The sequence below is a fragment of the Phragmites australis genome, chromosome 2 (assembly GCF_958298935.1).
Source record: "Phragmites australis chromosome 2, lpPhrAust1.1, whole genome shotgun sequence".
NCBI classification, from domain to species: Eukaryota; Viridiplantae; Streptophyta; class Magnoliopsida; order Poales; family Poaceae; genus Phragmites; species Phragmites australis.
The window spans coordinates 33,749,787-33,776,348 of NC_084922.1; the positions used below are offsets into that span (position 1 = coordinate 33,749,787).

A 26,562-nucleotide genomic window follows, 5' to 3' on the forward strand; every position below is an offset into this window, starting at 1 on the left:
CTACCGGTTCTAGCCACGAGCCGGCAATGATAGTGGATTTTCACTGCCGGTTCTTTTTGAATGGCCTTTTAGTTCCAGTCCATAATACAAACTGATAGTAATATTTCATCATTGCCGGCTCGTAAGAAACCGGAAGTGATGGGCCGGTATATAAACTTATTTCTGTAGTAGTGACTCTTTGGCGTGACTCTTGCCTTGATCACACCAATCTTGTTGGCGTGACCAAGGAGCCACGCTGGCGGCCGCCCTAGCGTCGTGCCACGCGTCGCTGACGCGACATGCCTGAGTCACACCATAGGGGTTGCGCGATTGCGTGTCACACCAATCTTTTTGGCGTGACTCAGCTACATACAGGGGGTCGTCCCGGCCCTTCTCTCCCACAGTTCCTCTTCCTCCTCTAGCCATGCACGAGCACAGGCGACACTTCCCACTCCGGTGGCGGCTCCGACCCTATTTCTCCACCAATCAAGCCCGATTCGAAGGGGATTTCATGGGAACGTGTTGTAGGAAGGTAGCTCCACCATTCCCTCTAAGTTTTTTGGGGTTTTTTGGCTTGCATTTGTAGTTATAGGGTAGTTAGGGTTTAAGATTATATTGATATTGATCTATGAAATTTGTACGTTTTGAGTTAAATCGGAGGTCATATATCGTGCTATGTATTTATAGTTACGTATGTGTATTGTGTAGAATTTGTTGCATGCAATTATTTGAGCATAGGAAATTAAATCATATATGATTAGACTTAATATATATTAGCAATGAATATTCTTTTATATATATATATATATATATAGAGAGAGAGAGAGAGAGATATGAGAAAACTAGTTTGTACTCTCGGAGTACATACTCCCTATTATGATATACCACATAAATGAACTGGATATACTCCTTTGTCACTATAAGTAAACTTATATACTAATTCTAAGATACTCCAATGTCAACTACATTAAAAAATAGAAAAGAAGTCCATCAATTTTATTAGATTTTGATAATACCTTTATATTTGTACATAAAATGTAATACACTCAAAAAAAATATGCGCAAACCACTAAAAAACTATACATATCACTTGGATGATCTTATATACTCACATGCTCCATGTACATACCATTGTTGGGATGAAATGATGAGGCGTAGGGATTAAATTGGATAATAATGTGTAGGATTTGCCTGTGTTATAGCGATGATATTTTTGTATATGTGCAATATTTAGATGGTTTATGTAGATGGATTGTATTGTTTGTATGTTTTGTGGTGGCACGGTTAATGCAAATGAGGAGTTTGATAAGATGAGGGAGCAAGTGTTGAAATTTGGGAACCATCCTTGCTTCAATGAAATTGTTGCTCAGGTTAGGTCAATTATGAATGTTGATGTGGATGTATGTAATGTAATTGTATTTGGAATGTTTGACGCCGGCCAGGGTGGTAGGGCTCACTATGTTGTTATGAAGTTAGCGTCGGAGAATGATTGAAAGTTGTACAAGGATTGTGTGAATGGTTCGCAAGTTTGTTGCGTATAGTTGGTAGTTGATGTGGGTATCGAAGGAAACTCAATGCCATCGGTTCAAGATGTGCTGGGTAGTATTAGCCAGGAAGTGGAGCTTGTTGAGCATTTGACTCAGGAAATTCTCGCTATTGTTCTAGAAATTGCCGGTGTCTCCAAACTCACTAATGTTACTGTTCCAGAGGTACCTCATGCCTCTGTTCAGGAGGTAGCTGTCGGTGGTTACAATAACTTTGATTTGGTTGTGGTATGTAATGACTTCGGTGATGGTTTTTTCAGGATGTGGAGGCCCAAGGAAATGTCGAGGATACACCAATCTTTTCGTCGGATAGTGAGAACGAAGATGAAGATGATGAGGTAGAAGAAGTGGAACATATGTCTAGAGTTGAGGAACGACACGTGGGTGCTGAGGTGGAAGGAGAAGCAAGAGAGGATGAGGAGGAGGCTTGGTGGGATGAAATTTACACGGAGCAGGAGATAAGGACACTGAAGGTTGTACATGTGGAAGTGCTCAAGGTGCCAGGCTACGCGGACATTTCATTGACCAAGAATGCTCTTTATGATAATGGCTTAATGTCTACGGAGGAGGAACGAGGCAGTGAGAAGGAGTTGATTAAGAAGAGGATGATATTTGATAGTCTTGAGGAAGTAAAGTTCTGATTTAGGGACTACTCAGTGCGGCATCACAAGGCGTACAACATAGTTCATTCTTATATGAAGGAGAGGTGCACTATCAAATACCAGAGAGGTTGTGGATGGGGTGTATGAGTCCTTCTTATTCCAAGTGACGGCCGATGATGGAAGGTCACAAATGTTCGACAACCTCACACTTGCGGGTCAGCGAGGCCCGAACAAGTGCACTCATAGTGCACGGCTAGGTACTTGGTCGACGCATCACCCCCATCGTTTGGGCGGACCCGGACATGACTATGGCATCTATAATTGAGTCTATAGTTGGGTTTACCAATTACCGCGTGTTGTATGACAATACATGGAGGGCAAAGCAATATGCCATGGTATTACTGTGGGGAGATTTAAAGGAGGCATACGCGAGAGTACCTAGGATCTTGAATGCAATTTCATATTTCAACCCCGGGACTAAGTGGTTCCTTTCATCTAGTGGCATGATGGGTAGCAGTAGTGGTGTCATGAAGCCCGTCATGCAGCGTTTATTTTAGTGATTTCCTCAATGCGTGGAGGTCTTCAAGCATTGTCGGCCCATGATTAGCGTCGACACCACCTTCTTGACGGGAAAGTACAAGGGTGCAGTGATGATTGAGTTGGCATCGATGAGGAGGATCAGTTGGTCCCCATAGCATTTGCGCTGACAGAGGGAGAGAGGAACAATAGTTGGTCCTGGTTCGCCATCACGTAATTAGAGCGGCGCGTCAAGTTTGTATGATATTGGATCGGCACCAGGATCTCCTTAATGCAGCTATAGAACAAATAGAGGGTTACCCTCCTCTTGTGCACCGGTGGTGCATACGTCATTTTGCTGCTAACATTTGGAGAAGACAAAAGAGCAACAAGTAATAAAGAAACTGAAGGTACTTTACAAAGTTAAAGAGGAGAGACAATTCAACAAAAAACTTGTAGAATTGGAGAAGGTCTTGAACGAGCCTGCGATAGAGTGGTTGAAGAGTGAAATGGCTAATAAGTGCAAATGAGCGCTAGTGTATGATGAGGGTGGTTGTAGATATGGACTGAGTTGAGTACCATATTAGGAGGCTGAGAGCAGCGAGCAATCAAGTGACTATGTGACCCTCTGTTTGAGCGTGCAGAGATCGACAAATGCTTAAAAATGAAACCTGGCGTTCAGTACAAGACCACTAGTACTTGGGGTAAATCTTGTAGAAAAGCCCGGCAGGAAAGGTGATTGGAGTATCTCGGTATGATTGGCTCCTCCGCTTGCAACTGTTGGAGGCTGAGTATATCACGTGGGTACAGTATACAATCTCTGTAGAGTGTAAACATATTCGAATAGTCGTGTCCATGGTCTTGGACATGCGAAGGCATGGTCACGCTTGAGAAGACTTCGGGTGCGTGCGTCTTGATGAGTGAGTGTGTGGACTAGATGTCCGTATGATGATGGTTCCTGACTCAATCCGCCGGAAGCTGTGTGGTACTAGAGGTACAACATATGTGATAATAGGGACAGTAGAGCGAGGTGTAGCCCCTCCCAGGACCAAAAATCCCTCAGATATAACTTGTAGCTTTGTTTGAACTATTTAAATTGTTTTAAAGTCAATAGTAGATGATACAATTGAATACCTGCACAAACAACTTTGCGCTTAAAACTAAATTGTAAAGTATTTTCTTTGAATTTCTCCTTTATTCATCTATAAACACCTTGAAGTAGAATATGGCTTGTTGAGTACCTTACGTACTCACTCTTACTATTATTCAGATGAGGAAGCCAATACTGACAACGCCGGAGGCGAAGTTGGGAATAAAGAGTAATCTTAGAAGTTGCCGACAACGATTAGAAGCTATGTCTTGGGTAAAGGGCAGCAGTGCTAGTCGAGGGTCGACGTGGTGGGTCATCAACAAGAAGGACATGTAAGAGTCCGTGCAATGTATCACAACAGGTACTGCTGGTAACTGTGCTAATCGGAAGGCGGAGCATACTTGATCACGTCCATAAGAGCATAGCCCCACTGCTGCACCCAGGGTTGCATCCTATTGGTCAGGTCAATTAGGCTCTTTTGTGGCCCCTTTTCGACAACATTAAATGGAGTTTTAATTAGAAAAATAGAAAATACATAATGAACAAGGTAGCTAACATTGTAACAGACGAGTGCACGAAAGTACGAACATGGTCTTCTAGCGGGACTAGAAACTCCTGGTGCCAGTCAAACTGGCGTATCACTTGGTGGGTGGTGTAGTCCTCAACGAAGACATCAAAAAGTTACTTTCTCCTCGTCATCTAAAACTGTGTTGAGCCACTTTAGAGGCTACCCAATGGGTTAAATGCTTTGGCTTGGATACATGAACATAAAAATTGCATCCAGCAGTTCTGCATTTGACACTATATTTTTATGGGCTTGAGGCAGTAACCCATACCTTTTTGTGTGATGTCATTGCCCACCGTGTCACTGCATCATTCATTTCAGATCGATTGGAAAAGACCTAATTGAGGTGAACCATACTTGAACCATACTCCTAAGTGAAATCATGGTTCTCCGTAACTTGCATCATGGCGTTGCAAGGCAAGTTCCATTGACTTGGGATGGCAATATTAGAGGACTCACCATATTCATCATCATCATCACCACCACTACCACTACTACCATCACCACCATCATCCCCCATATTTATAGATTGCAACAAAGATTTATTCTCATGGACTGCGTTACGATCTACATTCTCAAGCTTAAAAACAATTTTTTCAATTTTCTCCCCTGCATCAACCTGACTCTCAACTTCTCCCAACTGCCTATGCACAACAACATCTGCCTCAGGTGTTGCTCAACTTGCTCTCTCGACACTGCGTGCCTCCATCTATCCTCTTCTTCTATTGGTGTCGCTACACTGCTATTGTCAAACACTTCTCTTGGACATGCCTGCACGAGCATATTATACTCAGCCCCTGGCCGTCTGCACCATTCAAACTATTTTAACCACTTATCTGTCAGATACACCAACTTTAACTCGCAAAAAATTAGATCTAAAGTATGAGTCCACATGCATTGTATTGTAACATAATAAATATCATGGTCCAACTGAAAATATCGGGTGAGCAACATTATCATCTTCTTCAACCTTGTACCCTCAGGGTTTAGATGCTCAATGATGGTAAACATAAAATTGCTCAAATCAACACCAGATGAACCGCTCCAAATTTGACTATTTTTATAAAAAACTTTAAGACTTGTAGAGTTTGATATAACTGCGACATAATAAAAAATATCAAAACAAATTATCAACTTATTTTCCTGTTAATTACAAATAAAATTCTTTAGAACCTAATTTTTATACCATAATTATATATTCGTAACCTAAAATGCAACCAGCAATTAATCTTCCTAATCCGTAATCTTAAATACATAATGAACTAGCATAACCTAAATTCTCTTTTTATAATTTTTAATTAAAGTTTACATAGATGTATAACAAGAAATATTATATCCGCAAACAAATAAATTTTACTGAAAAACTCTAAGGTTTGTAGCGTTTCACATATCTGCGACATGACATAATTTACAACGAACTATAAAAATATTCTTATATTAAATCAATAATTATATCAACTAAGACTATATCAGTACAAATATTCAAAAAATATATAATTCAATATGTATAGCCTAGAACAAATATCGCAAGATACATGAGTCCCTAATTCCGAATCAAGAGATTTGTAGATTCCAGCAGTAGATGAATAATTGTAAATTTTTGTGTGTACGAGATTCGAATAACTTCAAAATCAGAATATACCATAAAATTAGGATAGATAAATATTTATTGATACCTACCTTACCTCTATTTATTTTTTACCTAAACCCTACTGATATCAGGCAATTCTACTAACTCTAATCTCTGCGAATATAACCGAATCTATAATTTCTTTCTCTACTCATTTATCCTAAATTAAATATTACATCCTACATACATCTAAATTATTTTTAAATATAAACTATTTCTACATACATCTAACATAATTTCTACATACATATAAATTTATTCTCCTACGTACATCTAAACTAGCATCTATTCTAATATAAACTATTCCTACATACATATAAAACTAACAAATATTTCTACTGATATCTAAAACTAACAAATATTTAATTTAAATTACATAACCTAAACAAATAAAAAAATCATGCTAATTTTTTTAGCTTGCTTCTCCTCTCTGTTCCTTTTCCTCTTCCTCCTCCTTCTCCCTCCTTCCTTTTCCTACCTCTCCTTCTTTCTTTTCTTCTTCTTTCATCTTCTTTTCTCCTCCTCTTCTCTCGGAATGCACACTGACGGGCACAACCGGCGGAGGAGTTAAAGGCTAGGCACGCGCACAAGCGAATAATGCGTCAATTTTCGCACAACAGTCTAACGAAAATAGCTTTTCGCGATTTTGTCTATGAAAAACTGTTTTCGCTCAATGAAAACACAAAATCTCCTGTTTTGCTGAACGGCCCCATAAAAACTTCAAATTTCACCCGTTCATCCATAGAAAACTATATTTCAATTAGCAAAATTTCAAGTTTTCGCTAATTCATCCTGCGAAAACTAGATTTCGCGCAAACCTCTCGCGTGTTGCGAGTTATTTTTGTAATTTCTCGAATTTGTGTAATATTTTTTAAACTACCGTAAAAAAAATATTAAAAAAATTCAAGTAGCGCGCGCGGGTGGTGGCGTGCGGGGATGGGCGTGGCAGACGTGGGAGCGGGTCTTCGGTTGCGTCGGGTGGGAGTGGAACTGTCGGCGTGACTTGTGAGGTGGAAAGGGTGGAGACGCGCTGCCTGCCTGCCTGCCTGCCTGGATCTGGGCGCGAGTCGTGGTCACGTGCGCGCGGGTTGCTTTCACTTTCCTTTGGACGAGCTAGGGAACCGCGGCGGCAGACGGCGACGCTGCGTGCTGCGCTGCGACTGATTCGAAAGGCTAGCTCACGGTTGGGATATTTCTTCGAAACATGATCCGAATTTGATGTGATCTCATGTCCTCATCTGAAAGTCAGCTGGGTGACCGAGAACTCAACTTTTTTGAATTTTATGCCAGGGCTGGGACCTACGTGAGATGTTCCATTCTCATCTCATCTTCGCCTCCACTAACCACTAAAGAGCGTGGTACTTTGTAAGTTGTAGGTTGTTAGCTACTTGTGATCTTCTTTGCAGATTTCAACAGTATTTTATCTCTCCTATTTACAAAAATAGTAAGACATGATCCGTCCGTTATAACATTTGTCGATTCCTCTACCCTAACTAGAGCTGGAACTTTGGGCGATGCTTTTTGGGTCGGTCCAAGCCCGGCATGGCCCGATCCAGCCTAAACCCGACCCGGCACGAGCACTGATGGACCGGGCTGACCCGGCCCGATTTATGGGCCAAGCCGGGCCTTGATATGGGGCCCAATGGGCGGTCCGACCCGGTAAAAAAAATGGGTCCGCGCCCTCACGCGCCCTCCAGTGCGTGGAGTGTGGCGGTGCTGGGCCCATGCCAGCCCGGCCCGACGAGGCCCATCGTGCATCCGTACCGGGTCTGAGCCTAACTGAAGGTGGCTTGTGCCAGCCCGGCCCGGCCCGAACAGTTTCTCGGGCCATCCTAGCATGGCCCGGAAGACCCGAGGCCCGAAAGGGCCAGGTCAGGCCGGCCCGACCTGGCCCAAATCCCACCTCTGCCCCTAACTTCCGTCCATCATTTGATCGCTTGCATTCGCCCAATCGAACACCCGTGCTTTCGTCTGCACGCCTGCACGACCGCCCCCACCTCTCTCTCCCTGATTTCCTGTCCCCAGCTTCTCCGCCCATGCCCCATCCTCCTCGCCCCGCTCCCGAAATCACCGCCCGCCCTATTCGCCTGGTTGAGGAGCACGACCACCTGCTTGGAGTTAGTCGAGCGTGACCACCTACGCGAGGTTGGTCGTGGATCTGATCGAGAAGCTATTCAAAGAGTTTGACGCGCACGATGTTGGATCGGCTTACTCTAACTCTTCTTTCGCTGCACTACACGTTGAGTGGTAACGATATATGATATCCTACTAGTATGATTTCTTGGATGATTATAGTAGATTTTTTTTATTTTAGGCTAACATAGTCTACCCGTTTTCTAACACATTGCGCCGTTCGTCGCCCCTCGCGCGTTGCTGCTAATGTCATCTTGTCTCATCTCATCGAGCTGCATTTGGTTGGGTTCTTGATCTACAAGCGTAGAGCTCTCGTTGCTGGTCTTGATTAGCTGCTGCCTACTGCATTGCGAACTTTTGTCAGAGGAAAAAAACAATATTTTCTTTTCTGATGCCTGCAGCTATTTTTAGTGCGTGCATTGCAGTACAAGGAGATTCTTGGATCAGGGGCCTTCAAGACAGTGTACCCTTCTATCTCATCTCTCATCAATTGTTCAGAAGTAATTTAGCATATCTTTTTTTTAAAAAAAACAGAGAAGTAATTTAGTACCAGATGACATTAGCTAATATTACCGAATATGGTCTATCAAAGGTAAGAATTCAGGACGCAAATTCTAAAAATTGAACAGTCGAACAAATTTTGCAGCATGAGTTGAATCTTCGTTTTGCTACTCACTGAACTTTTGCTGAGGACCTTTTTCTTTAACGCGATTGATTTGGTGGCAGCTACAAAGGCTTCGATGCGGTGGACGGCATAGGCAAAAGTGGAGATAACTGACCGCATCATGGGATCTCCGAAGGAGCTTTAGCGGCTCCAGCGGAGATCTATTTGTTATGGTTGCTCCAGCACAAGCACATCCTCAAGCTCTGTGGCTCTGTGCCTCCTGGGTTGACAATAAGAAGAGGACAATCAACATCATCACCGAGCTGTTAACGTCTGGCAACTTGAGTAAGTGTATACACATGCATAGCCCCTCTTATGCTACTGATCGAGCTTCTTTGATTTTTATTGTTTGCACCATATAGTTTATCTTTCCACGACAATGACAATGTTCAGTTAATTACCGATGTGCAGATTATTTTAATAAGTTCATGGTAGTTCTAATTTTGACGATCCTAAATCGAATATGGTGTCTCACACATAGTTGGTTTTTTGGCCTTTCATTTTAGAAGAAAAAGAGAGAGAAGCTGAACACAACTGTCTAGCTTCCCCATCCCCTTATGAGCTGCACCTTTATTGATGGTTTGATATGATCAGGTATCGTACAAAGCACAAGAATGTTGACCTAAAAGTAATGAGGCGATGAGCGAAATAGATATTGACAGGGCTAGCATACCGTGAAACAGATATTGACAGGGCTAGCATATCTGCACGGCCAGAAGCCACCAATCATACACATGGACTTGAAGTGTGATAATATCTTCATAAATGGGAACCATGGAAAGGTGAAGATTGGAGATTTTGGTTTGGCAATGGCCATGCAGTAGAGGAAAACACTGAGTATACAAGGTACAGTCTTCTACAAGCCACATTGCCACATATTTTTTGAAAGATTGGGGATGACTGCAGTTTTGCTTTGTTCAAAAGCTTTTCTTTTTGCATTAGAGATAAAATTTACTCTGAAACACAGGCACATTAGAATTCATGGCACTAGAGCTCTTTTGTGAAAACTACAATAAGTTGGTGGATGTATACTCTTTCGGGATGTGTATGCTTGAAATTATGACTGGTGAATGCCCTTACAGTGAATGTCAGGGCTTTGTTTAGATATACAACAAAGTTTCTGAAGTAAGTGGACTTTCATCTAGAAAGTACTTACCTACTTCAAGATTTTGCTAGAAAATATCAAACAGTTCCTTTTTGTTATGGATGACGCTATAATTGTACAATTGCAAGGTATAAAACCCATTGCTCTCTCCAAGGTCAAAGATGCAAAAGTGAGAAATTTCATAGAGAGCTGCCTAGATTCAACAGCTGACAGATTGCTGACAATTAAGCTCTTGAAGAGCCCTTTTCTCTAGAAAGATGATATCAACGAGAAAAGCTCTAATTCAGTGCAAGAACCAATAGCATTCCCACAAAATTTAGATCTGGATCTTGATGCCACACTGATTTTTGTCTCTTTCTTACCAAATGGAATTAACGATTATGGGAAGGAGTCTTTCAGCCGGGTGCTTCGAAGGGGTCAATTTGTACTGGAAGGAAATATGAGTGTCACCAACCCGGTCAAGTTGTTACTAAGAGTTCCTACTCCCAATGATAATTACAAGCATCAAAGCTTCATCTTTCGATTGAACTAGACTTTCTTTTCTTCTGAGTACTAATGGGACACATTTAACTCTCTTTTTTCACTTATAGGTAAGTACAATAACATTGAATTTTCATTTGACCTGGAGAAGGACACCAGTCTTTCGGTGTCTACTGATGGTTGAAGAGCTCGAACTGCCTCCTTGGAGTAGGTCTGTTGTGGCCAAGCTGATAGATGCGTTCTTACTCGATACAGTTCATGGTTGGAGACCTTCTGTTCAAGTTGGTATGATGATTCAGGTGGTACACAACACTGCATCAGGAAATGGAAAATGAATCAAAATCTCTTGGTGTTTCCAAGGAATGTTTCGATCGAGTTGCACCTCCAGTCTGCCCCTTTCTATATATGATCGTATTGCAATGCCATGCAAGGTATTGCTAAGCGCATCTTTAATTTTTCTGATGATGGCGAAAGTTGTACATGGTTACTAATTAGATTAGTTGGTGTATTTCTATTTCATATAATTTTTGGAGTGTTATTCTTAGGGAAGAGTATTCTGTGAAATTAATATTTGCCCCAGTTTCTTCATGGGGTCGCTGATTTGGATGCATGTACGTCCAAGTTGATTCCTGATTTAAGCTGTTTCAAGTGAATTCCTGCGATAATGTTTGGAATGGCAGAATGTTATGTCCAGGAATGCAGGAACGCAGGAATCTCATATGAAGTGGTTAAACTTCCAATGAATAGGTCTTGTGACATCCTCTAAGTTTGTCGCATTTCATATCCTTCTGCATGCAGCAAATCATCTTCATGTCTGTCGCTGTCACCTGCCAAACAGCTATCTCCGTTTGTTTAATATACATGAGAAAATTGCAAGTATTCAGATTGACAGTGTACCATGAAGATTAATGTTTTCTTTTTAATTGTCCTTCCAAATATTTTACACATAGACCATGGAAATAGGGTCACAATCGTTGAGGGAATTTGGGGAGCTATGCAAAGTCACTGAGATTATTTCTGCCTGTATGAAATAAAAGCTGTGAGAAGTTTACATAATGACTTCTGGTTTGTATTAGATCATTGTGCACCATAGTACGGGTAAAAAATAATTAGTTAAAGGTTATATTATCTCAAATATATTTGCAAGTCATTGGTCAGTCAGACTGTTATTTTGCATTAACTAAATACATTAAATTATATTATATCATAAAAAAATTTGCCTCCTGTTGTAACGCATGGAAAATTATCTATTCTTTACCAGAACAACAACATTTACACTGCAGTCACATAACCAAACCAATGGTCGATCTTTGAGGTTGCCAGCTATCGGTGAATCAGGAACCAGGGGTCCCCGAATCCCGAGGCCAGGCCAGCAGTCCGCCATGTGGCACCTTCCCGCGGGGTTCATCTCCGCGAGGTACGAAAAGACTAAGTCCCGAGAGAGGGTGCTCGGGGCCACAAGCAGTGATCCCCGAGTACGCGGGTTCCCCGATGATCTGCGAAGACCAAGTAACCAGGAAGAGAGTGCTCGGGGAGGTGAACAGTGACCCCCGAGCACCCAAGTCCCCCGACGACCAGGAAAGTCGAGTACCGGGAAGGGTGTGCTCGGGGCTGCGAACAGTGGCCCCCGAGCACCCGAGTATCCCGAGAACCCAGGGAAGGTAGTTCCGGGAGAGAGTGCTCGGGGCTGCGAGCAGCGGCCCCTGATCACTCGGTTCCCCGAGGATCCGAACAGTCAATTCTGGGAGAGAGTGCTCGGTGCCGTGAACAGTGGCCCCCGAGCACTCGGTTCCTCGAGGATCCGAATAGTCAATTCCGGGAGAGAGTGCTCGACGCCGTGAACAATGGCCCCCGAGCACTCGGTTCCCCGAGGACCGAGAGAGGGCGTTTCCATGAGAGAGTGCTCGGGGAGGTGAACAGTGACCCCGAGCACTCAGTTCCCTGATGGCTCAAGAAGTCCTTCGTCGTGGCCTCCACAGAGGTCCAGCGATGAGGTGTCAGCATGTGAAAGGCCCGATGCCGCATTTAAGAGCGCGCGTGGCATGTCACCTCCAACAGCTCCTGCCACGCTCGGTGTCAGTCCCTGCCACATTCTGGCAGAAGGGCGTGGGGACATTTAATGCACGGGTCCCATCCCGCATCACCCGGCGCGCCTTGGGATAGCGTCGCGAGGCCCGAGGCACCCCGCCTGTCGCCCTGTTGTGGCAGGCGTACAAGACCGAACGGGCACGTCGGGCCGCTCTGCGGCTGCCCGGTGGGCCCTCTCCACGGCGCACGTTGCCAGCGCCATTATGACGACCGAAGACCGGCCGGGGGCGCGTTTTCAACCCCCCCCCATCACTTCGCGTAGAGGTCATGATGACTCCCTTTCCATTTATAGCGCCTTAGAACTTGTGCCCTCCCTTTCGGGGCACGCTATCGCCGACAGGTATTTAAGGCAGCCGGCGGGCACGGACAAAGACACCCCGAATCTAAGTGAATCCAGAGAAGAACAGAGGAACGCTCGAACCCTCAGACACTTACTCAGAGATCGAAGAACATCTTCGTACAAGCATAGAAGCTGAGACCACCGAAAAACAAGGAACCCGAAGCTCTAGGATAGACCAACATTCTTGTAACCAGCACATTCTTGAGAGACATTCTCATGGCATTTATAGCATCCACACAGGAGTAGGGTATTACGCTCAGTGCGACCCGAACCTGTCTAAAAATCCCTCCAGTGCATTTACTGCGTCCTGCATTAGATCATTCCTCCTGCCATCGCATTTACGTCCATTTATTTCTCCCGCAAACATATTCAGAATCATCCTCCCGGTCGAATCTCAAAAAGGGGTCCCTCAGATCCCTGCGATAGGAGTTAACCCTCCGACACCAGCTGTATTGTTGTACCTCGCCTGATCTTAACTGAGAAATCATACAAATCATCGCGTATTTAAGGGTGTGATTGGTTACCCGTATGACTGTTGTCTGTATGGAACGTATATGTAGGTTGAGCGGAATTATATTTGTTGAAAAGAAGAGTGTTTGGTTGGTTATATCTGTTTGGACAAGTGGAGCAGAGTTTCTATTTGGTTGATCGAATATGATGCCGTATTAGTGGATGTAAGAGTTAAAATTATGATTAGTTGCTCATATGAAGATGATTTTATAACGCTGACAAGTGGGTTCGCCTGTTTGAACGGATGCAGGAGCCTGTATCTGCCTGGTCAGGCTACGAAGCGGCTTCCCTTTTGGGCTTGGCTTTAAGCGTATATTTGCATCCATTGAGCCATGTTAGAACAGTATATGGAGACAACAAAACACATCTCTTCCTGAGATTATATGCATATATCAGACCAGATTGCTCCTATATGAACAACCAATCATACTCTAAACATACCTCACAAAGATGATTGTTTTTTAATCAAGGAGACTGTAATATACCTATAATACTTGAGTTTTGGGAAATTTAATGTGAGTGATGTAATACGAAAATTGTGAAAGAAACGGTGTTACCCGCGTGTTCTCCCAAATGGGCAAAAAATGGTTTTTTTTTGAATCGTAGCTTGGATGAACGATCCGAGACCGCGTGTGTGGAGATCTCGTCGAAACAAATCCATTTTGCTATTCAAACGTCCGATTCGGACACTTAGTGACCCGTAGCAGGTCTAATAAATTTAAACCGTTTGTTTAAAAAGGAAAAAAAAATATGGCAACCGACTGACTCAGTCGGCTAGCTACCACATAAAAGGGCTTCGGGCCTGATCCTGCCAATGCTCGAGCTCCAGACCTACCAACCCCAACCATAGCTCATCATCGCCCATCGCCACCCAGCCTCCGGTGCTGTATGCGTCACCGGTGCCGTGTTGTGCACGCCATCGCCCTTGGCCTGCCCGTCATCGAGCCGTCTCGATCGCATCCCGAGCCGCCATTCCCAGTGCACATCACTGCCGGAGTCTCCATTCCCGCATAGTGCTGGTTCGGGCAGAGGAGGAGCCGAACAGTGAGGGAGCAGGAAGAACAGAGAAGGAAGAAAGAGGAAAAGCGAAAAGAATAGAAAAAGGAAGAGAGGAAGAAGGGTTTTGCGGGGGATTTCATCAGATTCATTTTAAATTCGTGGTTCATGCTACAAGGTTAACCTCTATCCCTAGAGTCTTGTGGATTAATTTGGATGGAGGATTTCGCCTTCAAAATTTGTAACCGGTAGATCGATTTGGTGCATGTTATTTATGCCAATTTATTCATCAAAATTTTGGGATTAAATATTATAGAATCTCAATATGGTGCAAAAACAAAAGTTGTAGGTCTTGTCGATATATTTCTTTTGGTGTTGGTCTCGTTCAATTTGGATAAGCGGTTTGAGAGCTATTGCCAAAAACGTACCATGGTCTGGATCTGAAACCCCAGCGCAGGAGATCTTCATTTTAAATCTGGACGCATCGTGCAACATGGAAGTTGTAGACAATTTTCTCTGAATGCTCCAGATGTATTTATTTGCCATGTTTGGATAAGCGGTTTAAAAGTTATGCCCAAAATAGTACAGAGCAGTTAATAGGTCTTTCTGTGTTCCGACGGTCAGACCGCCAATCGTACAGAGAGTTTTGAGCTTTCTAAAGGCTTCCTACGGTCACACCGCCCGAGGTCACGGTCGGATCATGAGACGGAGCGATCAAGCCTGCGGATAGAGACCCTTTTGGGTACTGTGCATTCCCATCGGAGTTCGATTTGAGAGTGTAGTTCAAGCCTCCAATGTATATTCCCATGGACATTTCAAAATAGATCTTGAGTACGTTCTTATTTTACAAGTTTTGGAAGTATCGGTGCTAGCGGTGAGAGACCGACTTCTCGCCATGATTAAGGTCAATGCATGACGAACCCATGCTTTGGCACAATTTGCTCGTTGATTGTTTCTACCGGTTCTTTGCAATCGTGTTCATTCCATATTTGCGATTTCTTATGTTCACGTGATTCAAGTTCAAGAATGTGTTCCAAGATTTTAGTTTCCAGTTCAAGTTATTCATTTACATTCTATTCAAGTACCAGTGATACTGGCATGCAATTTGATTCTTATGTTCAGATTTCTATGAGTAAGTGCTGACCCCACTTGCTCGACTTTACTGGTAAATGCAAAAGGAAATTCAGGACGATCCATATCGACGAAAACTAATGTCTCATTGTTGTTTTCAAGAAAATAGAAAACTCAGTATTTCTCGTTCTTCATTGACGCTGTTGATGTGTCTGTTCTTCCGGTTTCATATTGTACTTGCTGAGTATTTTTTACTCACTCTTATATTTTTATTTAGTTTTTAGGTAACTCTGATCGCGTCATGTTTGGAAAAGGGACATAGCATCACGTAACGGCAAGGATCACACTTAAATCATACCTTATCGTTGTGTTTTGGCTAGTTGGATAGTTAAGCAACTTAATGCTGTTTTGGTATAGTGTATGTCATTGTATCTTGCGCTTACGAATATCTTGCCTTTGATGATTGTGTAGTTATCGTGTGCAGAAAAACAACAGTTTCAAAAAAACTCTATCGAAATTTCGAATAATTATCGGATTTAATAGGTTTTTAGATAATGGTTAGTAGCACCGGTTTTGTGGAAACCCAAGGCGTTATAATACCCCTTCACGTTACAATACCCCTTCATACTCGTAAGGTCTCGTGCAGTGACTCCAATCATGCAATTGCGATGTGGCACAGGCCCCTCATGACTCTCGTGGGTGATGAGACACCGTGTTCAAGCTTGCATTCGTTCCGTTCAACAGCCAGGAAGCCAAGGTATGCAAATCTATTTGCTTGGTCTATCGTGACGTATCTCGCTCGGTCGTAACTAACTCCCAGTAGAACCATCTTGCCAAATATCTCGCGTTGTTAGCATCGAGCATCGGCGCCGTGCAACTTGAGCTGAATCTGTCCCCTCGCACAGCTGGTTTGACGTGTCTACTAGCTGCCTACTCATATCCATGTAAGCTACAATAGGCCAAAGCTTATTGTAGAGCATCAGAACATTACGGTCAAGTTAGGGTCTTTTCTCTCTAGCCGGGCTCAACACGCGTGTACAGTGCAGTGGCTTCCGGGTCCTCGTCGGCCAACGTTGGCCGCGGACCGGGACAACGTGCCGCCAACTTTGGCTGCCGGCAGGGGCCTCGCACAAAGCTGGCAGCAACAAGGCAGCTCTGCTCTGCTGTGCGCGTGCCGGCCACGGACGCACGATCCGTGTCGTCTGTTGCAGCGCGCTAGAATCCATCAGCCTAGTTTGGAGACTACGTGATGGGACGGGCGGGCCGGCGGCGTCCCGTCCTCGTAAGGCCCGGAGCCCTGGACGCGGCCGTCCTTTGCTACCACGCGGGGGCATATTGTAAGCAACGCACCGCAGGGTTTTATCCTTGGCGTACGGAACTAAGCGATCCAATCCGGTAAGCCGGTGCGTTAAGGATGTTTCAATAATTAGAGCTACCTCGTAGTACTGTAGTACATAGAGAGGAGAGAAGTATGTGATGCGAAGATAAAACTGGTGTGGAGAAGAATTTTGGAGAGCTATCTTTTGAATAAGAAAAAATTAAAGATAACTTTAAGTATTATAAGTTATAAAAAATTAGAAAATAATTTTTTTGAGAAGTATACGGAGAGAAATAAAAGATGATAGTAAACTATAACTATCGGAGATGTTGTAATAACGCTGACTCTGATATGCTCAGGTGCTATGATTTGTGGCGCGCGGAGGACAGCGCTGCCTTTCGCCGCGCCTGCCTGCGCGATCTCTGTGATTGTCCGGCGCGCGACGGTTGCCGTTTGGGGCTTCGGCTTGTTGTCCTAGTCCGCGTGTCCGGCTCCGTGGACAGACGACAACTGGGGAACTCAGAAGTCGGAACACGGTGGGAGTTGCTGCTGACTGAATTGGACGACCACTGATGTTGGGCCCGGTCCATCAGTGGATCGTGCACGTCTAGGGCTCATCTTTGATCATTGCATTGGGCTCTTCTTGCCTGGGACCTTAGGCCCAGTACGGTCCAGCTAGCGCCCACAGGCGGGGAGAGAGATTCAGAGAGACCGTGGAAGCGTATGAGTTGCTTCCAGTAATCAAGCCTTGCGTACGAGTACAGATATCCTAGCTTATACCGTAGGATCAAGCCCTGCACAATGGTCAGTGTCGTCATGCATGAAAGATGAAACATTTTGTTATGTTTCTGCCCATGTTTTAGGACTGTAGCGATCACATGGAGTCATGCATGGTTTCATAGGTCCATTCCGTCAAGGCATGGCGACATGGCGTACGCCGCGCATGTAGCTAGGTACAGACATGTGAGCCCCCGTAGCATGCAGCGTGGACGTACGTAACAGGCAGAGCAACACAGGAAGGTCGCTGCACTGGGCACCTATATATAAACTCCTGGGTCAACTCAAACACAAGGTCGCGTGACAGGGAGCTGTACTGTGCGCATGCAATGACGCAACGGGCCTCATAGCTGGAAGGCCAGGTACGATGCACATCCACCTCACGCACGACTCACGATAAGAGACATGACAGCATGCATCGTCATCCCAGTCGTCCGGTCGTCTCAGATCCTCCAGATCCCAAGGAAATCCTGCCCTGAATCCGCAAAACGGATCGATATCGCACAGCTCGATCTGTTAAACATGCTGAACTCGAGCTCTACGCCTCCTCGCTCGCTCCTCCGACCATGCGCTCGATCAGCTTGGAAACGATTGCTTTCATGGGAGAGGCGAAGCTATGTTGTGGCTGGTGGATGCATATGCACCTCTTCCATCTAAAATTATCACTGAATATAGGGATTATAAACAGTAAATAAACAGTAATTTTATAAATAGTAACTGTACGTGCCCATCTCAATTTGGATCTGGCCTCACCCCTGCATGGGATTGGGTATAAAACAGTGGCCGACAAGCATTGCCAAACGGATTGCAATTTGCGAGTTGCAAGTTGCAACTATATATGCAAATGCGCCGTGCATGAATCTGTGGTACTGATTCATGGGACGATCGACGTCTCTTTCGACGGCCCGAAGGCTGGAACAAGTGCAGAAACCTGCGTAACGGTTATCATTTCTCACAAGGAATCTTTGATCTTTCCGGCCGTCCGGTCAGTCACATTCGGTGGTCATCGACGGGCGGGCGCGTCCAGTGCTTGTGCTGGGTCCAAGTCGCCGTGTTGGACTCTTGACCCCAGCATATGTGGCGATGGACCGAGCTCGATCTCTAACAGTTAGCCTCTCGGCCAAGGCAACCCAGCCCAGATCCGGCCGGTCCGCGCGCTCCGGTCCAACCCCTCCTCCTGTCCTCTCGCGAGTATATAAAGCGTCCCAGTAAGCGGGCACGCCGCTTCCAAGTTCAAACTCACCGGCGGCCACTACGAATCTAAGCTACCTTGTGCTTAGTTCGGAGCAAGAGACGGAGGACGAGCACAGCTCGATCTGCAGTTGTAATTGAAAGAGCTGATCGAGAGCACGCGCGCGCGCGCCATGCTTGGGAGGTCGAGAGCAGGGCCGTCGTCCAAGCCCCACGCGGAGGGCGCCGGCCTCACCTTCGCCGGCAACACCACCGTCGTCACAGATGCCGGGCAGGAGGTCACCGTCTCCCAGTTCGTCGCTCAGCTAGGTATATAGTTCCTAACGAGATCAGGAGTCGCGAGGAATCCCACCGATGAGTCACGGAGTGCATGCGTTCCATGAGGGTTCTTGCATGGTTACTACTGACAACTCGATCGCTGTGGGAGTTTAATTTGTAGCTGCGCACCTTTCGTAGTCGCAGCGAAATGTTAGCACTTGATCAAGTGATTTCAAGCGCATAAGGTTTTTATTTCAGTTTGGTTGCGTTTTGGCAGATGAGGCGGCACGGCGGAGGCTGGACAGCATGCACCAGAGGCTGAGGCTGCTGGAGCAGCAGATGGAGACGCTGGAGGCCGAGGTCGGGAAAGCCAGCGGCAGCACGGACACCTACGCCTAGGCCGATCGATCGATCGATCCGGAAGGCTTCTTCTTTTTCTTAACTCTTTCTGATGAATCACATGTTGATCCGATGGCCTTGTTAGCATTTCCTTTGCTCGACCGCTGTACGCATTTTAGTACAGTGCTTTGTACATGGGCAATGGTGCCGTTCTGAAACTTCCGCCAGATTTTCTGGTGCTGATATTTCGGTCCGTGGTGTGATGGAGCTTGAATCTCAGGTGATTGGAAAAGTATGGCAGTTCGTTAATCTTGTCACTCTCATCTCCTGTGGAAATGGATGCCGTTCCAAGCATGCATGCTGGAATTCTGACTTCTAGAAGAGTAGCAGACAAATTGAGCTGACCAGGAATATCGAGAGTTCAGACAGCAGCTGAAATGGACAAGGAGTGGCTTTGCCTGCGTTCCCCAGTTTCCCTCGAATCTTTCTAACAGCAAGTCCGTACGATAGATGGAGACGGGCTTAAACTCATCCAACGCAATGCAGGCTTCATAAATTTATGTGTAAAAAAACTCCAGGTTGAGGTTGACAACATGCACAAAAAAGTAGCGAGCCACACTGGCAGTGAAGATAGAGATACTGCTCAAGTAGCAGTGTCCCACAAAGTAAACAATAAAAGATGATGCAAGGAAAAAAGTAGTATCACTTCACCATGACCTTATGTACATTGGAGCGGCTTTTGCTTCAGTGCAAAAGTTCACAACACAATTTCCTTCTCGGAACAAGGTATCTTCGACGAGACTAAACAATACGTCTCTTGTACAGGAACATGATACAAACAATACATTGATATTCAAACTAGAAAGAGCAAATTACAGTGCCACAACAACAAGAACAACAGATGCATCCGCTACCACAACCATATAGCAACATGAAGTGCATCAAACAGTTTAGCTATTCACAAGCTAGCTTGGTACCAAAGCTGCTGAGACTGATGGCAAAGGCTTGAAATGCCGAGAGTGGCTGTCGATAATCCATCGTGAACATATCGTCATCGACCTTACCAAACTGCAGCAGAACCGTTTCCTCGTCCACAGTGCAAGTAGGGTCACTGGGGTCAGCAGCAGCCACGAGTTGGAAATTCTTGACAGATGCAACTGTTACCCGTCCATGGAAGTTTAAGCACCAGCACTGCAAATGCTCATGCCAGCGGGGAGCTTTATTTCTTAAAGTTGTGGGCCCCCTGGGCCTCCTGAACTTTGTCTTGAGAGAGTTTTCCCAGGTCTCCTGAGCCGAAGGGCACTCCAGGGTGCAGTACATTCTCCTAGGACCTCTGGATTTGAGCAAGTTGTATTTGTATGAAACCTGTCCAACTTCATAGTTGCCTGCCAATACTTGGGGGCTGATTCTTCTGCTTCCAAAACGCCGACTAGATTGACTACTTGATGCTTTAGCGCCATCATATGGTGGCTTGCTATCATATATTTTGAAGTTTGTCCCCCAGAAATCAGATCTAAACAGGGTGCAGAAGTAGAATCACATATCAAGGGAGAGAAAAAAGGAATATAGGTATGGAACATAACAGGTGATTAGTAATCTGTGCTGTCTACAGAGTAATCAAACAAAGGGAAGTGTCATATAACCTAACCTAAGGCAGTGAAGTGTTGATCAGGGAACTTTTGCAATACGTCAGCCATGCAAAGGCAACTGCCCTAGGATGCAATGGATGCCATGTGACTATGCAAGCCCTAAGACCAAGTAATAAATAAGGTCTGCCACCAGGTTGCAGAGTTTGTTCTTCAAAAGAATATATAAATGGTGTACAATTTGAACCATTGAAACATATTAGCAGCTAATTGAAGACTAAGACAAAGTGAAACAACAGGTACCAGTCGGAACTCAGGAGTTTCATACTTTCATACATTTTGTGTATCCTAAAATGTGTTGCCTAAAATGAAACTGTTTGTTAAATAACATGAAGTGCGTTTGTCACCTAATTGCATCCAAATATGACACTTCACCAACCAATTTGTTAGCAGAATTATTCCAAGAACGCGCATGAAAAGGTCATGCGAGCTCTGCAATCATGTAGAACCTCACCTCAGTTTCCCCATGTATACATTGCTCCCTTGTGATAGGTCCTCAGCATCAAGGGATATAATGTACTCAGTATGGGGACCACGCCTAAACCTTCTAGCAGCCATGAGAAACTTCCCTTTATCCATAGGTTTATCCATAGGTGCTGTCAGATGCAAACAAGCTGTGTTAATGATCAAGCATATTTGATGGTGAAAAAGGCCAAAAAAATATGTCTTATATAACAAATTACAATGGAAGGTCTACGGAAACACACACACGCACAAACCTAAGTTTAGGTGTATGTGTTTATCTACACCCAGTTTGGAATATGTAATTGTGCACTTAAAAAAATCTATTAAAAACCATACATGTAATGTATGTTCAAGCAAAAAAATGTGTAAAAACATGACCATGCATACTGTGCAACAAAATATAATATTTATATGATTGTTAAGTTTACAAGTACAACAACTGAAACTTGGGCATAGATACACTTCGGTTGAAAAGATACAGTCTGAATGTCCAAGATAAATAACAGGGAAACTCATTAGACAGCAGTTAGGAAGCTCATTATATGACTTTTTATCAGACTTTTTGAAGTGTACAAGTACACCCACTCAGAATTTGGCATAGATACACCTCGGATGAAAACATACGGTCGAAATGTCTAAGATAAATATCAGGGAAAGTCATTAGAAAGCAGTTAGCACATGACCATTCGCTACACTTCATCTCTGAGCAGCCGAGGTTAAGAGCTTGTCAGATATTATATGAAGTACAATAACTATCCATGAATGCTACAGGACTATAGGTAACTATTCTAGCCCATAATTCATTTAAACTGTACGTTCTATTTCAATATCCGGGACACCTAGTCTTCCCCATGATCACTGATGAGCTCCAAAATACATCACATGGTCCGGGAAAATCAACAAATAATGCCTGTTCGATTGATTATTAATCTGAATGCCAGGAAGCAAAGAGGAATCGGACTGAACATGCCAAAATTCTATAAGTGCGCACCAAATAAGTGACATCTTCAATTAAAGTTATACCGACTTTGAGTGAAATATAAAACTAATTCGATGAGAATATTGTGGAATATCAATTGGTGCTTACACAGAAATTAGAGGTTCCCAGAAAAATGGAAGCAACATTGGAACCACAAGAAGGAATGCCCCGTGCCTTATTTAACATTAAAAAACAGGTTTTGGGTTTCTTAAAGTGCACTTCAAATTGATGCGCGCGTATGCAACATGAAGTAAAAATTAGAAATCAACATGATAATCACATCATATCTTATACTTACAATTTGTGAAGCCAAGGTAGAGGTAGAATGTAGAGTTCTTCTTGTTCCGCTTGATAAAGCACTGCATTGGGAGCTCCCTTGGCCCTGGCTGTGTTTTGACAAAATGGTGCAAAATTTAGGCGCACGAATGTCACATAAGGAATACTATGCTACTGAACTTGCAAGGTAACTTCTGGAACTAGAGTCCTTAATATCCTAATCGTAATCGCTCCCTCTGGTACAAATCCAAATAGCTGAAGATGCACATAAGGTGCAATCCAGCTGCCAGGTTATTTCTCCCACTAGAATCCTAAATAACCAAATCAATGCCTCAGACACATGAGAAAGTAGCTAAAAACTAACAAAGATAACCCCAAAAAATACACTAGTTTTTTTTGCAAAGGTTAAAAAAACATAATCTGTAGACATAACTAGACATTTCTGATTGTGGAACGGATGGCCATCGCAAACCCATGGCCATCGTCAAGCGTCACTGAAACCACCCGACAAACTACCAACCAAATTTATTCACCCCCAAAAGTTAAATATGAGCACACAACTGTAAGTTATATCCATAAACTCACATCCAAAATAGTAACAAAACCAATTGAGGGTTAATAAAAAAAGGCAAATCGACTCCCACAAAAATAAATGTACTTGCATATCCTCCAATTTTTCCAAATCGCACGAGTAAGCAATCTCAGAGTCTTATGACCGGACCTGATGGACCAAAAGTATGCAGCTGCCAAATTCGTCCCTCAAACCTCACAGAACGACCGTAATCCGAGTATCCGACGCCTCAATCCCATCTGAGCAAAGAAGCTTCTCCAAATCACGAATCTAAGGACAACAATAGCATCTTGCATCAAACCCTTCTCAGAATCATCGACACAACATCGGATATCCACAGACCTACACCACTGCACACCGAATCGGCGGCCGAGACACCCTACTGTTCGACGAGCGAGCGCCTAGCCCAGACCGCGGCTTCCGTCCTCACCTGTTTGAGCGAAGAGGGGAAGGTGATCTTGCCGGACTCCGACGGCGGCTGCACGACGGCGACGGCGGCGTCGCGCCACCGGCGGCACACGCAGGCGCAGGAGACCACGTCCTTCCGCGCCGGCCACCGCTCGCCGCCGGACGCCTCCACGCGCCGCACCACCTCCGAGAGCAGCTCCGGCAACAGCCTCGCCCACCTCTCCTCCTGGTCCTCCGCCTCCACCACCTCCGCCACCTCGCCGTTCTGCGGCGCCGACGCCGGCGCAGCCTGCCGAGGCATCTTCCCCACCACTGTACTGCGTCACCAGGTCGCGAGGCTCTCCTTTTTCCCCTCACCGCTACTCAAAACCGCGTTCGGCTGTAGAGTTGGATCGTAGATAAGTGGAATTCTAGCTGACAAGTACGTGGATTTTTTACAATATTTTTCTAAACATATTCTATCAATAGATTCTTAAAAAATAATTTTTAAAAATATATTATTTTTATTTTTATTTTACATGATGTCATGATTAAATTATACGGTGTCATAGTATTTAGCACAGCGTTACCGATATTCTATTTTACACTTGAAAATTATAGGCAGTGAGTACCATAACGTTAATGATCACGATACTGTACTATCCAACTAACACGTTAAATGTTATGATACCATAAATAAACCTATTTTGCAATATTTTTTTATAGATCTATGTATAGAAAAAGTTTGTAAAAATGATCAAATTTTAAAAATTCCACGACAAGTATCGTGGTCACCATAGATCACGTTGTTCTTGTCTAAGCTGCTAGAGTCCGTGGGATGTACGAATTGTATAGTTACGTTGGGCAGGTTAGTCGTCAAATTGCACATCACAGTCAGTAGTCCACTATGCTAGATGTATCGCCAATTATGTGTGCTTCGGGCTCTACTAAGTCAGCTAGGTTTCTAGCCTAAAAAAAAGTCAGCTAGGTTTTTAGTAACCTGATTTATGGTGTGCCAAAGTCATATAAGAATGTGATTGGTTGTTTGTATATGATTTTATTTGTATAATCGTATATGTAGGCTGAGTAAAGTTATATTTGTTAAAAATAAAAGTATTTTGTTGGTTGTATATGTCTGGATAAACTGAACTGAATTTAAGGTTGTATGGATGAATGCAAGAGTTGAGACTGTGATTGGTTGCTCACCTGAATGTGATTTTATAACACTGATAAGTGGGCATGCTTGCCTCCCAGGCTAAGCTATGGGTATATATTTGTATCCGCAGACTAAGCTAGAACAGTGCATACGGGCAACCAAACATGTTTCTTCCTAAAATTATACGTATTTGTTGAGCTAGGATCTATCTATACAGATAATCAATCTAACCCATATTGGTTGTGTTCACGCACCATCTCTACAGGCAAAGACCTTGCTAAAGGTTAGGGTTCCTGTTGGGATCATGATCGTAACAGTAAACAAAACTTGTAACTATTGGTGTAATAACTGTTTCTCTCTTGTTAATACATTAGATAAGTGGGGGTATTTATAGATACACCTTAGCCACTCTCATCATCATTACATTTCCACTTCTTATCTATAGGAATATTCCTTCTAACACTAGAGAATATTCTAGAATATCACTGGGATATTATGGTCATTGTCTACCTATATAGCCTTAAGCAACCAAATCCCGATATATGTCCTGAGGAGACTTACTCTGGGCCCTCTGTTGAAGCTACCGGTGACCTCATCCCGGTCGTTTCCTAGTCGAGTTTCATCTAACTTACAGGCTCCTTTTTAGGTGAACCTTCGCTATATCACCGAAGGTCCTTGTGTCGCCTCCTTTCGACTTCAGGGCTTTGTTGCATCCTTCGTCCTTCAGTCTTAGTCGTGCTCCTTCGTCCTTTGGGCCTCGTCTTTGGGCTTCATCCCTTAGGCTTCGCTACGCCTTTTCGAGCCTAATTCCCATTTAGCATAAAGGGAAACATCCCTACCTTGACGTTGACCTCGCTATTTCGGTTTTGGGAATGACCATTGTGGCCAAAGTCAACGAAAGGGACCCATGTGGTACCATTCCTCCAACAATGGTCCCTTCACGATTTTAGTCCTGACTTTTGGGGGGGGGGGGGGGAGGAGATGAGAATATTTAGATAGTGAGATGTTACCCTCCTCCTTGTCCCCCCCTTCGATCAGTCGAAGTAAATTACCAAAAATGACAAAATGAATCTGTGTTTTAGAAGAAAGGAAATACATATATATTAGACAAGGGCATAGCCTTCTGCTATCATGCGGTGGTAACAAAATACATCCTTTGCACGATAAAACATAACCCCTTCATGACCTATACAAGATATCTATGCGCTGCACGAATAATAAATTCTCCTTTTGTAAGGCACTTCACTGCAGACTTGGCATGAACCAAGTGCCTAGCGCCCACTGATGCATTGTAGGGACAGCCTGAACAATGGCTGAGACATTCGTTGTGGTGTCCCACTGCCATGCATAGTACTGGGTCCCACCATGGTTGTCGAGTAAGCTGACGAAGTGTGCGTAGCTCTTGCGAAGGCATGCTAGCTCTCTATCTCCCTCGAGGACGTACCATGTATCATCCCAGCTCTACAATATGATTTTCTCGTGGAGTTCTGAGATCCGACGCCATCCTACACAACTTACAAGGGTCCACCACCCATCGTTGAGTACGTTTTGGTCTTCAAAGCTGTGTTGCGCTCACAGGGTGAGGTCCAGCAGGTGTTGCTGGGTGGTGGAACCCATAGTTTGTCATTTCAGAGAAGGAGCATGTGGGCCCCTGCCTGAATGACATGTGCAGTTTCTCCCCTTTTAGGACATAAGCTCATCTAGAGATTCTCCGTCGGCTCTGATATCTAGCCATTCACACTACCGACTCCCCATTATGATGCTTCCGTGAGGTGTTCTCTGGTTTTGAGGTAGCAGGCGCGGTATACGTAGATGACGATGATCTTTTCTGGCTTGAACCCTGGCTTCGGGTGTATGAAGACGCCCTTTGGGTTCTGATAACGAGC

General features: G+C 44.3%; 2 protein-coding genes and 1 pseudogene across 2 annotated transcripts; 2 read left to right on the plus strand and 1 right to left on the minus strand.

Moving 5' to 3' along the window:
* Nucleotides 1-1,226: 1,226 nt before the first annotated feature.
* On the plus strand, nt 1,227-10,772 carry LOC133905844 (probable serine/threonine-protein kinase WNK6; annotated as a pseudogene).
* Nucleotides 10,773-18,619: 7,847 nt separating this feature from the next.
* Nucleotides 18,620-19,505, plus strand: LOC133908464 (uncharacterized). Its single transcript, XM_062350500.1, has 2 exons — nt 18,620-18,908; nt 19,135-19,505. The coding sequence occupies exons 1-2, from the start codon at nt 18,773-18,775 to the stop codon at nt 19,254-19,256; spliced, it is 258 nt and encodes an 85-aa protein (XP_062206484.1). The 5' UTR covers nt 18,620-18,772; the 3' UTR covers nt 19,257-19,505.
* Nucleotides 19,506-19,876: 371 nt separating this feature from the next.
* On the minus strand, nt 19,877-23,914 carry LOC133908463 (tubby-like F-box protein 1). The gene is made up of 4 exons (XM_062350499.1): nt 23,564-23,914; nt 22,585-22,672; nt 21,297-21,438; nt 19,877-20,709 (listed from the first exon to the last, which is right to left on the minus strand). The coding sequence occupies exons 1-4, from the start codon at nt 23,840-23,842 to the stop codon at nt 20,151-20,153; spliced, it is 1,068 nt and encodes a 355-aa protein (XP_062206483.1). The 5' UTR covers nt 23,843-23,914; the 3' UTR covers nt 19,877-20,150.
* Between the last annotated feature and the right edge of the window lie 2,648 nt (nt 23,915-26,562).

What these genes read in the sequence shown, in the direction of transcription:
- LOC133908464 (XM_062350500.1), top strand. Translation starts at nt 18,773, where the DNA reads ATGCTTGGGAGGTCGAGAGCAGGGCCGTCGTCCAAGCCCCACGCGGAG. An exon ending in CCAGTTCGTCGCTCAGCTAG is followed by an intron (nt 18,909 to 19,134) that starts GTATATAGTTCC and finishes GCGTTTTGGCAG; the next exon opens with ATGAGGCGGCACGGCGGAGG.
- LOC133908463 (XM_062350499.1), bottom strand. Translation starts at nt 23,842, where the DNA reads ATGCCTCGGCAGGCTGCGCCGGCGTCGGCGCCGCAGAACGGCGAGGTG. An exon ending in TCCCCTCTTCGCTCAAACAG is followed by an intron (nt 22,673 to 23,563) that starts GTGAGGACGGAA and finishes GTCAAAACACAG; the next exon opens with CCAGGGCCAAGGGAGCTCCC. An exon ending in GTATACATGGGGAAACTGAG is followed by an intron (nt 20,710 to 21,296) that starts GTGAGGTTCTAC and finishes CACCCTGTTTAG; the next exon opens with ATCTGATTTCTGGGGGACAA.